The sequence below is a fragment of the Pogona vitticeps genome, chromosome 2, assembly GCF_051106095.1.
Source record: "Pogona vitticeps strain Pit_001003342236 chromosome 2, PviZW2.1, whole genome shotgun sequence".
Lineage (NCBI taxonomy): Eukaryota > Metazoa > Chordata > Lepidosauria > Squamata > Agamidae > Pogona > Pogona vitticeps.
In genome coordinates, this window is record NC_135784.1 from 210,319,811 (window position 1) to 210,332,366 (window position 12,556).

General features: G+C 42.4%; 1 protein-coding gene across 1 annotated transcript in view; it reads right to left on the reverse strand.

Moving 5' to 3' along the window:
* UGCG (UDP-glucose ceramide glucosyltransferase) overlaps window positions 1-10,991 on the reverse strand; it is a 53,814-nt gene extending 42,823 nt beyond the window's left edge. The window contains exon 1 of the mRNA XM_020791094.3: window positions 10,749-10,991. Coding sequence (XP_020646753.1) covers window positions 10,749-10,846 — 98 coding nt within the window. The 5' untranslated portion in view covers window positions 10,847-10,991. The remainder of the gene's footprint in view (window positions 1-10,748) is intronic.
* Between the last annotated feature and the right edge of the window lie 1,565 nt (window positions 10,992-12,556).

Below are 12,556 nucleotides of genomic sequence, written 5' to 3' on the forward strand. Positions count from 1 at the left end.
GAAATCTATCTTAAACTAGTACTTCAGATTTCATTGCAAATATTTGGGAGGAAAGTTCTGTTCACTGTTTGTTTCTTATGGATCAGATAAGATCTGAAAAGTAGTGGTCTTATCTCAGTAGCATTTCTCTGTGTGCAGAGGGGCATGGAATGCCACTGACTTGCACTAAAAAAATAGCTTTCGTGCTCTGCTGTCTGTGGAAGGCAAAGCAGAAGATCAATAGTGTTATATTGTGTTCCTGAGCATAGAATACTTGGCATGCTCTGTACACTTTGAAGAATGGAATGAATCTGCAGAACCTATGCCTGAAGTGCTGTGCCATAGTAGCCTGGCTCATCAGTGAGGTGCAAATTTTTCTGAAGTATGGTATTCCAGCATTGTCTTGAAAGTCTTTTTTAAAAAACTTGTTTACAAAGAACAAGCACTTAATTGAGGGGAACTGACATTCCCACACACTCCACTTTGCCTTCAGATCAGATACTTGCACTGGGTAGAAGCAGTGAAAAGTGGTATCAGCTGGATCAGAGCATATTTAAACCACTCCTGTGAGCTGAACAACAACAACAACAAAATTAATTCTCCCCTAAAAATGGCCAATGCCATAACAGGCTTTATGTCATGTAGTGCCTGGATTTGAATTCAAATTTATTTGTGCCTAATCTATTGCAGACTGCAAGGTAAGTAACCAATCTAGTTGCTATTTGAGTTGGACATCACATCATCTTACTATGCTAGGAGTTACAGCTGTGCTTTGCACCCACATGTTACCCACTTCTGTGTTTCGGGAAGCAAACTGAACTGATTTATTCACAATGCATCACTAACTTTCATCACAAAGGAAGCATTTTCAAGTGCCACTCTAAAAAATCCCCTCTAATGTATTTCAAAATTAAATTAAAAAGAGACAGACATTAAAAGCAGATATAAACAACTTAATATTGAAGAATGTGTGACTGAAGGGGTGTGCATGTAATGTGCCTTTCAAACTTCTGAAGGTTGTTGTATCTAGATTGCTGGGTCTGAAACAATGCTGACTTCTGTGTTCATTAGGTCAAGGAGATATGTGAAGGGCAGGATAGGACAGACCAGTACTTCAACATTCTGCTTGCCAAGGGGAGGGGGGAAATAGGAGGAGAATGAGCCAACTGAGTATTTTGCTATATTTTCTGTAAGCAAAATATGGGAAACTGCTCAGATGCTGCTGTTATGTATAATACCATAGGCTGTTTCTACCCTAAGATGTAGTTTGTCTATTTAAGAAATACATACAGCTGAAAATGGCACTAATCTGTTTTTGGCATGTTTAAGCTGTTCATGAATTTGTATTTTATTGATTGCTGTGCATTAATTGCTTTTAGCAGTGTTTATAATGATGGGATATAAATTGATAATTAACATATTATCTTCCTGAATTTGATCATACCAGTTGTCTGTTTCCTTCTAGGAAAGGGGCCTACTTGCTTTCTGCATCATTAATATGATTGTATGTTTAGACATTTTTCCTTTTTCTACTTACTTAGCATTTCAGATAATTAAAGTGTAGTAATTAACACAGTGTAGAAGCAATTTTATGTTTGGATGAAAATGATTCTATGAAAACAGTAGCTTGAGGTTATTCATATGTGATATGACGAACAAGTAAAAGCAAACTGTTTTCTCGAAGGTTTTTATGGCCAGGATCCTTTTGGGCTGTCTGGCTGTGTTCTCAAGAACACGGCCAGACAGCCCAAAAAACCTATAAAAACAAACTATTTAGCTGCATCAAAAGAACCAAACAATGTTGGTCAACTATCACAATGCTTGTTTAATCATGTGTTTGTTTTGTTCATACACAAAGCAGGGGATGGAAATAATTTTTAACATCAATATGCTTGTATAGTTCAGGGAAATTGAACCCTAGTGGTGTTTTTGCCTTTCTTCTCTGATTCATAACCAAAACTCATATATTGCTCTATGTATCTCATTTATGGCAAGACAGGTTGGGAAAAATATTCGGATTATAGATTCTAGGAAAGTGAAGAAATTCCCTGTTTGATCGAAACATTAGGCCCTGGTGCAGTGTTTAAATGGGAGAGACAAATGTAGCGGTCCCATTACATACCATTATGGGACTGACACTAAAGTCGGAAGTGGGAAATATCCTCATTGTTTAAATAAAAGAGGAATGGCTGATTATAATCCTTTCAGCAGTAATTTCAAAACTTTTTATATCAAACTTACTATATGCTTTTTTTCTGTTAACAGTTTTCTCTTTAAAAGTTTTGAAGTCTAATCTGGTTTACAAAATTAGCACCACCTTGTTCCCCTCTTCTGTAAAAGCTCAGTATATCTGTGTCTTGATGAAATCTTGCCCATTGTAAAAATTCTTCATATTTTTCTTATATATAAAGATAAATTTAGTATATACACTTTAGCATATACACTTCAGTATAAGCTAAAGTGAAGGTGTACTTTGATCCTGAGGTTGCATTGAAAATCAGTTGTTATTGAGATCTAAATTATTCATGGTGAAGGGTTGGGTTGGCATATGCCTATGGACCTCCTACCTTCCTTTTTTAAACCGGTGGATTTTCTCTGAATGGAGAAATAAAAGAAGCTCAGAGGAGATATGTCTTTCATTGTCACTTTCCTTCATCAATTTATCAGTTAAAGCGGCATTCAAGCTCAATCTCTGCCTTCCAGAACATTTTTAGACTATGAAGAGGCGGCTCCCTTGCAGTTTAAAATGGCTTTGGTTGGACAAGCGGGATATCGATCAGGCATTTTTAAAGTTAGACCATGCTGGCTTACGACTTGTACCATTCCGTGCAAGCTTTTTTATAAAATCTCCATTGCCATCTCAGATTTGAGATTAGACATAGAGTTTCAACTTTCTCTAAAAAATTTTTGGAAAGTTAGGGGACCTCTGCCCTTGTTCCTTTCTGCCAATTGTTTGTTATCTCGGGTATAAGTACACTTCAAGCTATTGTGTTAACATAATTATTCCATAAATATCCAAATACACAAAGAAATAGTTTTTCTACATTTTAAGTAGAAATCAGCACTTGAGTCATTCCCAGTTCATCTGCATGCAGGTGATCTGCTATTCTAAGCAAAGAATGTTATGGGAAAATGCAGTTTTTAATGCCACAGTTATACCCATGAAGAAAACAGTATCTGAAAAATAGTTTACTAAGTATTATCAGAAAACTGCTGACAAAACCACAACAGTAGTGACTTGACAATGATAGACAAAGTTTGACAATAATTGTGTGTACATAGTTAATTAATAGGTACAACTAAGCCTTTTTATAACATTCTTTTATGCAGTAAGCCCTGGGCATGCATATATGAAATGGTGTGCTTAACTAGTGACAATGTGAAGATTTTGTAAATCCCAAGTGTTTTCTCCCCCTCTCTGATATTTTGTTAATTTTGTTGTTTATTCGTAAAGTCATGTCCGACTCTTAGTGACCCCACGGACCACAGCACACCAGGCCCTCGTGTCTTCCACTACCTCATGGAGTTTGGTCAAATTCATGTTGGTAGCTTCAATGACACTGTCCATCATCTCGTCCTCTGTCGTCCCCTTCTCCTCTTGCCTTCACACTTTCCCAACATCAGGGTCTTTTCCAAGGAGTCTTCTCCTCTCGTGAGATGGCCAAAGTATTGCAGCGTCAGCTTCAGGATCTGTCCTTTCAGTGAGCACTTGGGCTTGATTTCCTTCAGAATGGATAAGTTTGTTCTCCTTGCAGCCCAGGGGACTCTCAAGAGCCTCCTCCAGCATCACAACTCAAAGGCATCAATTCTACGGTGGTCGGCCTTCTTTATGGTCCAGCTCTCACTTCCATACATCACGACAGGAAAAACCATAGCTTTGACCTTTGTCGGCAAGGTGATGTCTCTGCTTTTTAAGATGCTGTCTAGGTTCGACATTGCTTTCCTCCCAAGAAGCAGGCGTCTTTTAATTTCATGGCTGCTATCACCATCTGCAGTGATCATGGAGCCCAAGAAAGTAAAATCTGTCACTGCCTCCATATCTTCCTCTTCTCTTTGCCAGGAGGTGATGGGACCAGTGGCCATGATCTTAGTTGTTTTGATGTTGAGCTTCAAACCATTTTTTGCACTCTCCTCTTTCACCCTCATTAAGAGGTTCTTTAATTCCTCCTCACTTTCTGCCATCAGAGTGGAATCATCTGCATATCGGAGGTTGTTGATATTTCTTCCGGCAGTCTTAATTCCGTTTTGGGATTCCTCCAGTCCTGCCTTTCGCGTGATGTATTCTGCATATCAGTTAAATAAGCAGGAAGACAATATACAGCCTTGTCGTACTCCTTTCCCAATTTTGAAACAATCAGTTGTTGCATATCCAGTCCTAACTGCTGCTTCCTGTCCAACATATAGGTTTCTCAGGAGATGGATAAGGTGGTCAGGCACTCCCATTTCTTTAAGGACTTGCCATAGTCTGCTGTGGTCCACACAGTCAAAGGCTTTTGCATAGTCAATGAAGCAGAAGTAGATTTTTTTCTGGAACTCTCTGGCTTTTTCCATAGTCCAGCGCATGTTAGGAATTTGGTCTCATTTCCTCTGCCCCTTCGGAATCCAGCTTGTACGTCTGGGAGTTCTCGGTCCACATACTGCTGAAGCCTACCCTGTAGGACTTTGAGCATAACCTTGCTAGCGTGTGAAATGAGTGCAATTGTACGGTAGTTGGAGCATTCTTTAACACTGCTTTTTTTTGGGATTGGGATGTAGACTGATCTTTTCCAATCGTCTGGCCACTCCTGAGTTTTCCAAACGTTCTGGCATATTGAATGTAGCACCTTAACAGCATCATCTTTTTTTAAAAAATTATTTATTTATTTATTTATTTATTTATTTATTTATTTATTTATTTATTTATTTATTTATTTATTTATTTATTTATTTATTTAATATCCCACCTATCTGGTCGGGCGAGGACCACTCTAGGTGGCTAACAATCATAAAATAATACAATAAAAATGTAAATAGACAGTTCTAAATCATAAAAACACTACATTACGATGCACAATACACAAAACATAAAACAATAAGAGAGGAAAGAAGTGGGTCTTGTCCAGGTTCAGCCTGAGCCCGTTCTCCTGCATCTATTGCAGTACAGCCCCCAGGCAGTGCTGAAGGGACAGGACGGCATCTCCTGCAGCTGGTAAAAAGGGAAGGCCTGCCGAAACATCCAAGTCTTTAATTGCTTCTTAAAGGTACCCAGCAAGGGAGCCCCGCGAATCTCAGGAGGTAGGTTGTTCCAGAGGCGAGGAGCCACCGCCGAGAAGGCCCGATTTCTTGTCTTTTCTTTCCTCCCTTGGCGTTAGGCTAGATCTTGGTGGGAGTAGGCGTTCCGCCAAGTATCGTGGCCCTAAACCGTTTAGGGCTTTATAAGTAAGCATCAACACTTTGAAGTCGATGCGGAATCGGATGGGCAGCCAATGCAATGCGGCCAGAGTGGGTGAGATATGTTGGTGTTTTTTCACTCCACTAAGTAATCTGACCGCCGCATTCTGCACCACCTGTAATTTCCGCAGCAGCCTCAAAGGTAGCCCCACGTAGAGCGCATTACAGTGGTCTAATCTCGAGATTACGAGCGCATGCACCAAGGTAGTGAGTGCCCCCACATCAAGGTAGGACTGCAGCTGGGCTATCCGCCTGATGTGAAAAAAGGCGGTGCGGACCACCGACGCCACCTGGGATTCCATAGTGAGCGCCGGGTCCAGATGGATCCCCAAGCTGCGGACCCTATCCTTGGCGGGCAGAGTCACCCCTCCAAAAGAGAGGGAGCTTCCCAAATGCCCAGCAGTGTGGGCACCCACCCTCAATACCTCCGTCTTGTCCGGGTTCAGCCTGAGCCCGTTCTCCTGCATCTATTGCAGTACAGCCCCCAGGCAGTGCTGAAGGGACAGGACGGCATCTCCTGCAGCTGGTAAAAAGGAGATGTAGAGCTGGGTGTCATCAGCATACTGATGACACATGGCCCCACACCCCCTGATGACCCCACCCAGCGGCCTCATATAGATGTTAAACAGCACTGGGGAGATAATCGACCAATTAAGTTTTTAAATAGTTCAACTGGAATGCCATCACCTCCACTGGACTTGTTGTTAGCTAGGCTTTCTAAGGCCCACTTGACTTCACTCTCCAGGATGTCTGGCTCAAGGTCAGCAACTACATTGTCTGGGTTGTCCGGGATATCCAAATCTTTCTGATATATTTCTCTGTGTATTCTTGCCACCTCTTCTTGATGTCTTCTGCTTCTGTTAGGTCCCTTCCATTTTTGTCCTTTATCATGTCCATCTTTGCACAGAATGTTCCTCTAATATCTCCAATTTTCCTGAACAGATCTCTGGTTTTTCCTTTTCTGGACAGCCACTTTGCTTTCTTGCATTTCTTCCTCTTTGGGATGGTTTTTGTTGCTGCCTCCTGTACAATTTTACGAGCCTCTATCCAAAGTTCTTCAGGCACTCTGTCCACCAAATCGAGTTCCTTAAATCTGTTCTTCACTTCACTGTGTATTCATAAGGGATTTGGTTTAGATTATACCTGAGTAGCCCAGTGGTTTTTCCTACTCTCTTCAGTTTAAGCTTGAATTTTGCTATGAGAAGCAGACGATTGTAGAATCTGCTACAAGACACTATAATCTTCAACAGTGTACCACTGGGGGAGGATTCTTTTTTTCTCCCAGCTCATTTTAAGGTTGGAAATCAACCCCTATCACGTTGCTTTTCTCCCTGCATGGAAGACATACAGGTTGGTATATCTCCCTTAAGATGAAGAAGCGCATAGCCATGTTGAACAGAAAAACAGCCTCAGGGGAAAGGATTATGCAAACAACTGCCAGCCAACACAATTCTGATGCAGCCTGCAGCATTTTCTTTTCTTATTAAATCATTGTAGGGTATGTTTAAGGTGAACTTTATGGAATGAAATCCATATACCTGCTAATGAATGGTAAGTTACTCTCTGGCATCAGCTGTTGGGTAGAAGTAGTGGAACTGTCCTTGAAATAATGTATGAATAAATATCCCCCACCCATCTTTGGCTTTCTTTTAGTTTCTCTGCCACAAATTTGCTTTAATTTACTTTTAGGAAATCATTATTTGTAAATTAATTTACAAACCAATGTGCTGTTTTGCTAACTACAGAAAATGTATTTTTGCTGAACACAAACAAGCTTATTTTAGCCTGTATGCATTACACTGAAGCTTTTAAAAATGCTTATTATGTTGATTATTTTTAAGAATAATATACATTAGAAGTTAATATACATTAGTAGTATAAGTAGAGTCTACATTGTAGGGTTTAATGCTAACATAATTCATGCACTACCTTTGTTACTATCCAAATAAAGCAGGGATGGGCAATTGTGCCCCTTCAGATGTTTTGGAACTGCACCTCTGGCTATGCTGACTAGAACTGATTGGAATCTGAAAAGCCACAGGTGCTCACTCCTGCATTAAAAGGACTTCAAAGTGCTCATCCATATACAAGACAGGATCAGATCCATAGATACTTCACCTGTAAAAATCTGTTTAAGAACAGAATTACAACTTTCTAATGTATTAACTATATAAAAATATGTAAAAGGCATTCAGAGTTAGTATAAGAACCTAGTGTCTTCATTTTCATATATCCCTTTCACTCAGTTGTATTATACAGGACAACAATCCTACTTACTTTATGGTATAGAGCCATTAAACTCCAAAGGACCAGATCTACTTTCTAACTGCAGGGTGCCACACTACAAATTATCCTAGTGCTATTATGTTACATATTAATTTTTTTGCCCTACAGAAACCAGCAGTGAGAATTATTTCTATGTCCTGATACACTGTAACCAAGCTTTTCATTCATGGCTTTTTAAAAACGCAGTGCAAGTGGTTGTGTAAGTTCTTGTAAAAGTTCCACTTTTAACTCTACAGTGTAGCTGACAAGGAGATCTTCCTACTAAAACTTACTAAAAGCAAATCACTTAGAGGTGGGGCAGATACTCAGGTGAATAAAATCATATATATCCCCACTTATGTATTTGTATTTCTGGGCTGGTAAAACAGCTCCATCTACAGTGGCTCTCAACTTTGTGTCCCCTGATGATCTTGGACTAAAACTTACAGATGTCTTCAGGCCAGGATTTCCATGAGCTGTAGTCCAAGAACATCTGGAGACCCAAGGCTGGAAACCACTGAATGGACCTGAGAACCCTTGCTCTCACATAGCAACCATTTATGTACTGAAGTAATATAGACATAGCAGTGGATGAAACTTCAGTCATATGACTATACTTTAAGAGGGACAGATAGCATGCTCACTTCAGTCATATGACTATACTTTAAGAGGGACAGATAGCATGCTCACCAGCATGAATACGGTATGTTCTTCACATGCTTTCTGTGGTGGCAACTAAGCCCCACTCACTCAAATGATACTTTTGTGATCCAAGATACTTGAGTACTATTGGGTAGAGGTGCTTAGAGTGCAGAAACTCAAATTGCGAGACATATCAGTCAAAAAGGAAATATTATTTCTAAATATTATTTTTAAATATTGTGTGTGTTCTGTGCTATCAAGTCGGAACTAAAATAGAGACCATTACAGGGATTTCAAGGTAAGTGAGATATTTAAGGAGTGGTTTTACCAGTTCCACTCCTCCAGTGAGTTTCCATGGCCAAGTGGGGATTCAAACTCTGTTCTCCAGTGTCCTGGTCTGTCAATCTATCCACTACACCACACTGTGAATCCATTTAAAAATGTTAGTGGCTAGCAAATCTATTTAATGGCATATTGTTGTGATTTTGGAGTTAAAGTCCTATTGCCTTTCAAAGCTGTTTTCAACATGAAAGAAAGCTTGACTGGACTTTTATTCCGTAGTTGATGACAGAGCAGAGAAAGGTGTATTGTACTATTTTATATCTGGAAGGTTCCTGGAAAAACAGTGTACTGCAATAGCATTTAAATGTCACAATAAAGTTATTAAGGTTTGCAAACTGAACAGGACAACTGCCCAGCATTCTAAAAAAAAATATCCAGTTGTAAAATCACTTATGATTTTAAAACTTGATCAGTCAGTATCTTGGTCTTTCAAACATGCATAGAAATTTTGATGTTGTAGTAGTTCTTACATAGTACCAAGGGCCAAAAAGGTCACAAAAAAGAAGTATTGTGGCACTGAATTCATTTCCAAACACTTTGTGAAACCGAGGAAGTTATCAACAGAAAACAATGGCAGGCAAAAGAAATCTAGAGTTTCCTTCAAACAAGGGAATGAACTTTATTACACACAGTAAGATCTCTCTCTTCCTGTGTACCTCTTCCTTTCCTGAACACTACAAAAACACACTTTGAAAACACACTATAATTAACCAATCATCTGTTATCTGAAAACAGAAAACATTTTTTGAGTAGTCTTTTCTTTCAAAATATTTTACTAGTCAAAAATATTCCAAAAAGCATGTTCACCTTTTCATTACAAAATCTATGTTTAGACACTTTATCAGCGACAAGCCAAGGTAAAACTATATACTGTGCTCTCTTTAAATAATGTGTTCCATGCCATGTTTTGCCTACGTACAAAGTGGACACAGAGGACTAATAAATGCTTCTCTCCTTAGAAGACCCTTAAAAGCATTCACTGTAAATCTGTTCAAGATCAAAACACAAAACACACACTAATAAGCCTGTCAACTTCTTATAATCAGGAGTGAGGTTCACATGCTGCAGAGCAGTGTTAACACTAAATTTTGAACAATGACCATATGCACCAACCAAGCTCCTTAGAGAAAGAATATTATGACATTTAATAATATATTTAAATAAATACTATTTAAGAACACATTCTCTACATTAGAGAATGGGATTAGGAGCAGACTTACAGATGAGTACTGATATTGCACTGTGACACAATCTGTTGAGCAGTACATTAAAATAATTTGTACAGCAAACTTGCATCCAGATTTCTAATCTCTATATGCATACAATGACTAGTGACCAGGTAGGGTAAAATGCATTACATGTAAGTTGGGAGTGTCCATAAGCCAGCCTAGATGAATGTCATAAGGAATGGATTCAGAAACATAGAAACATTGCAATACAGCAATGATCACAGAAACGCATGTTGGAAGACAAAATCATTATTATGATCCTCAGTTCACAATAATGAATAGAATGCTTCCTCTCCCCCTCTTCCCAGCAGCAACTGTGCAAATTACAGGGGACCTATTAAGCCCGACAACAGGTACAGTAATGCACGCAGAGTGTGGGCGTGCATGTAGGAGGTGGACTGAGCATGTACGTGCCCCTTTGAGAACCTGAAATTCACTGGTAAGCATGGGATAAACAGGAGTGTGGCGGCGAGGGGGGGGGGGGAAGGAATGCGAGGCAGAAAATATACAAGATTGCTAGGTCCGTATCCGGGTGCTCTGGGCGAGCGTTCATGCTTTATCAGTTTGGAGGGCAGGGCCAGGCAGGTGGCTCACCTATGTAACCCAATGCAAGCCTCTCGGAGAGGGAGGGCGAAGAAAGAGAGCTAGCCAGCCCCTGCAGGGCTCTGAGAAAGCGAAGCGGGGGCGGAAGAAGACCAGAAAACCTGAACAAGAGGAAACGGGATACATCCCCCCCCCCGCTTTTCTTATTTCCTTTCTCCCTCCACTCCCTCCATGCTCTCTTGAGAGTCTGTGGAAACGGAAAGGTGGTGGTGGTGGTGGGGGGGTAGAGAAAGAAACCAGCCGGGAGGTCTCACTTACGTGTAGATGATGGACATGAAGTGCATGAGCCACAACACCAGGAAGAGAATAAGCCCGAAGATGGCGAGTCCCTCCAGGGCCAAATCCAGCACCGCCATTCCCGCCTGGAAGGGAAAAGGCGTGGGGAGAGGAGGAGGAGGGGGGGTGCAGCGAATCAAGAGAGGAAGTCTTCACACAAGCTGAAGCGGCGGCGGCGGCGATAGACACGATCCAGGCAGGGCCCCTCGCCACTCGCCGGCTGCCCTCACACTGCGAGACCCTGGCGTCCGTCCGTCCGCCTTCCTTTTCTCTCTCTCTCTCCCTCGGTCCTCCCTTCCCTTCGCTCCGCTCGTCGCCTGCTTCTTCGGCCGCCTTCTTCCCCCCCCTCCTCTCCTCTCCAGGCCGCTCCCTCCCTTCACGGCAGCGCCTCTCTCGGCTCGCGCTTTTCCTGGCGGCGGCGGCGGCTGCTGCTGCTTCTGCTGCTGCTGCTACTACGAGGGCTCTCTCTCGCTTAGGGCCGCCGCGCGCGCGCTCCCCGTCTCTTCACTGCCGAGCCAAATGGACTGGCCCCGTGCTGACTAGCCCGCCAGGCCCCGCCCCCGCGTGGCTGTCACCCCTCTGAAGCCACGCCCCCCTCTCTATTCCCTTTCCCTTTCTTTTTTCCCTCAGCGTCTCTCGGCGTCCCCCAGATTGTTTTTCCCCCTCAGCGGCAGGGACGGCGGCCTTCCCCCTCCCCTCCCCTCCCCTTCCCCCTCAGCGGCAGGGACGGCGGCCTTCCGCCTCCCCTCCCCTCCCCTCCCCCCACTGGGAAACCCGACCCCCGAGGAGTCTCTGTTGAGGCGCGAAGGGGAAAATGGGGGTGGGTGGGGGCGCGGGAGAGCAACCCGAGTTACGGAGGGGAAGGAGGGGAAGGAGGGGCGAGTGAGTCACTGTGGACGGCGAGGCAGGAACGAGCGGTGACGTCATTACTTATCGAAAGAGTGCGGGGAGGTCACCCTGGGATGCCGTCATCCCCTCGGAAGGAGGGGGGCGCCCTTCCCCCTTCGCTCTAGCGCTTTGCAGGGGCGAGGGCGCCATCGACGAAAGGAGCAGGGGAAGGGGTTGCCGTCCGGCACTTTCTACCATGTTTCGCAGTCGCCCCCCAACGTCCCCGATCCCCGGAGCGTTCCCTCCCAAACGGACACTCCTTTTCACATCTCACGCTAATCTGTCGTTGCCATTTTTAATTCCTCACAGACCGTTTCGAGAACGGCGCCCGATGCTGCGAACAACCGTTACATTTTTTTTTTACAAACGGAACGATGATGTGAAACCAGATACTCGGAATAAGTGGTAAAAAAAATGTAAAATAGCAACGATCCGAAGTCCGCTGCATCAATTTTATCTGGTATACCTTATTACGCATACAAGAAGGCGAGATCCTTCACAGCCTCCGAGGCTATTGCAAAAATGAAGCTCCACAACTTCATAAAAGCTTATTAACACACATTCTGTATCTGGGGGATGGCCACTAAGACCACAAGTTTTTTCTTTTTAAAAAAAACCCTCCCGCTGTCCATTGTTGGGGAAAATTCATTCATTCACAGGATGAAATACGTAGTGTGTCACAACTAGAGCAGGCTCAATGAATTCATGGTTTGTTTGTTTATTATTTATTATTTGAATTGCCATCCAAGTTTCTTTTTTTTTTCTTTTTTGGACATCCTGGGTTTTAATGCTAATTGAACTGCGCAATTGCTCACTGGTTTAGATTTGATCCATAGGTCCCATCCAGCTCTGCCTTTCTAAGATTATTATTATTATCATTGGTTCTTTTTATTAGAGTTCTT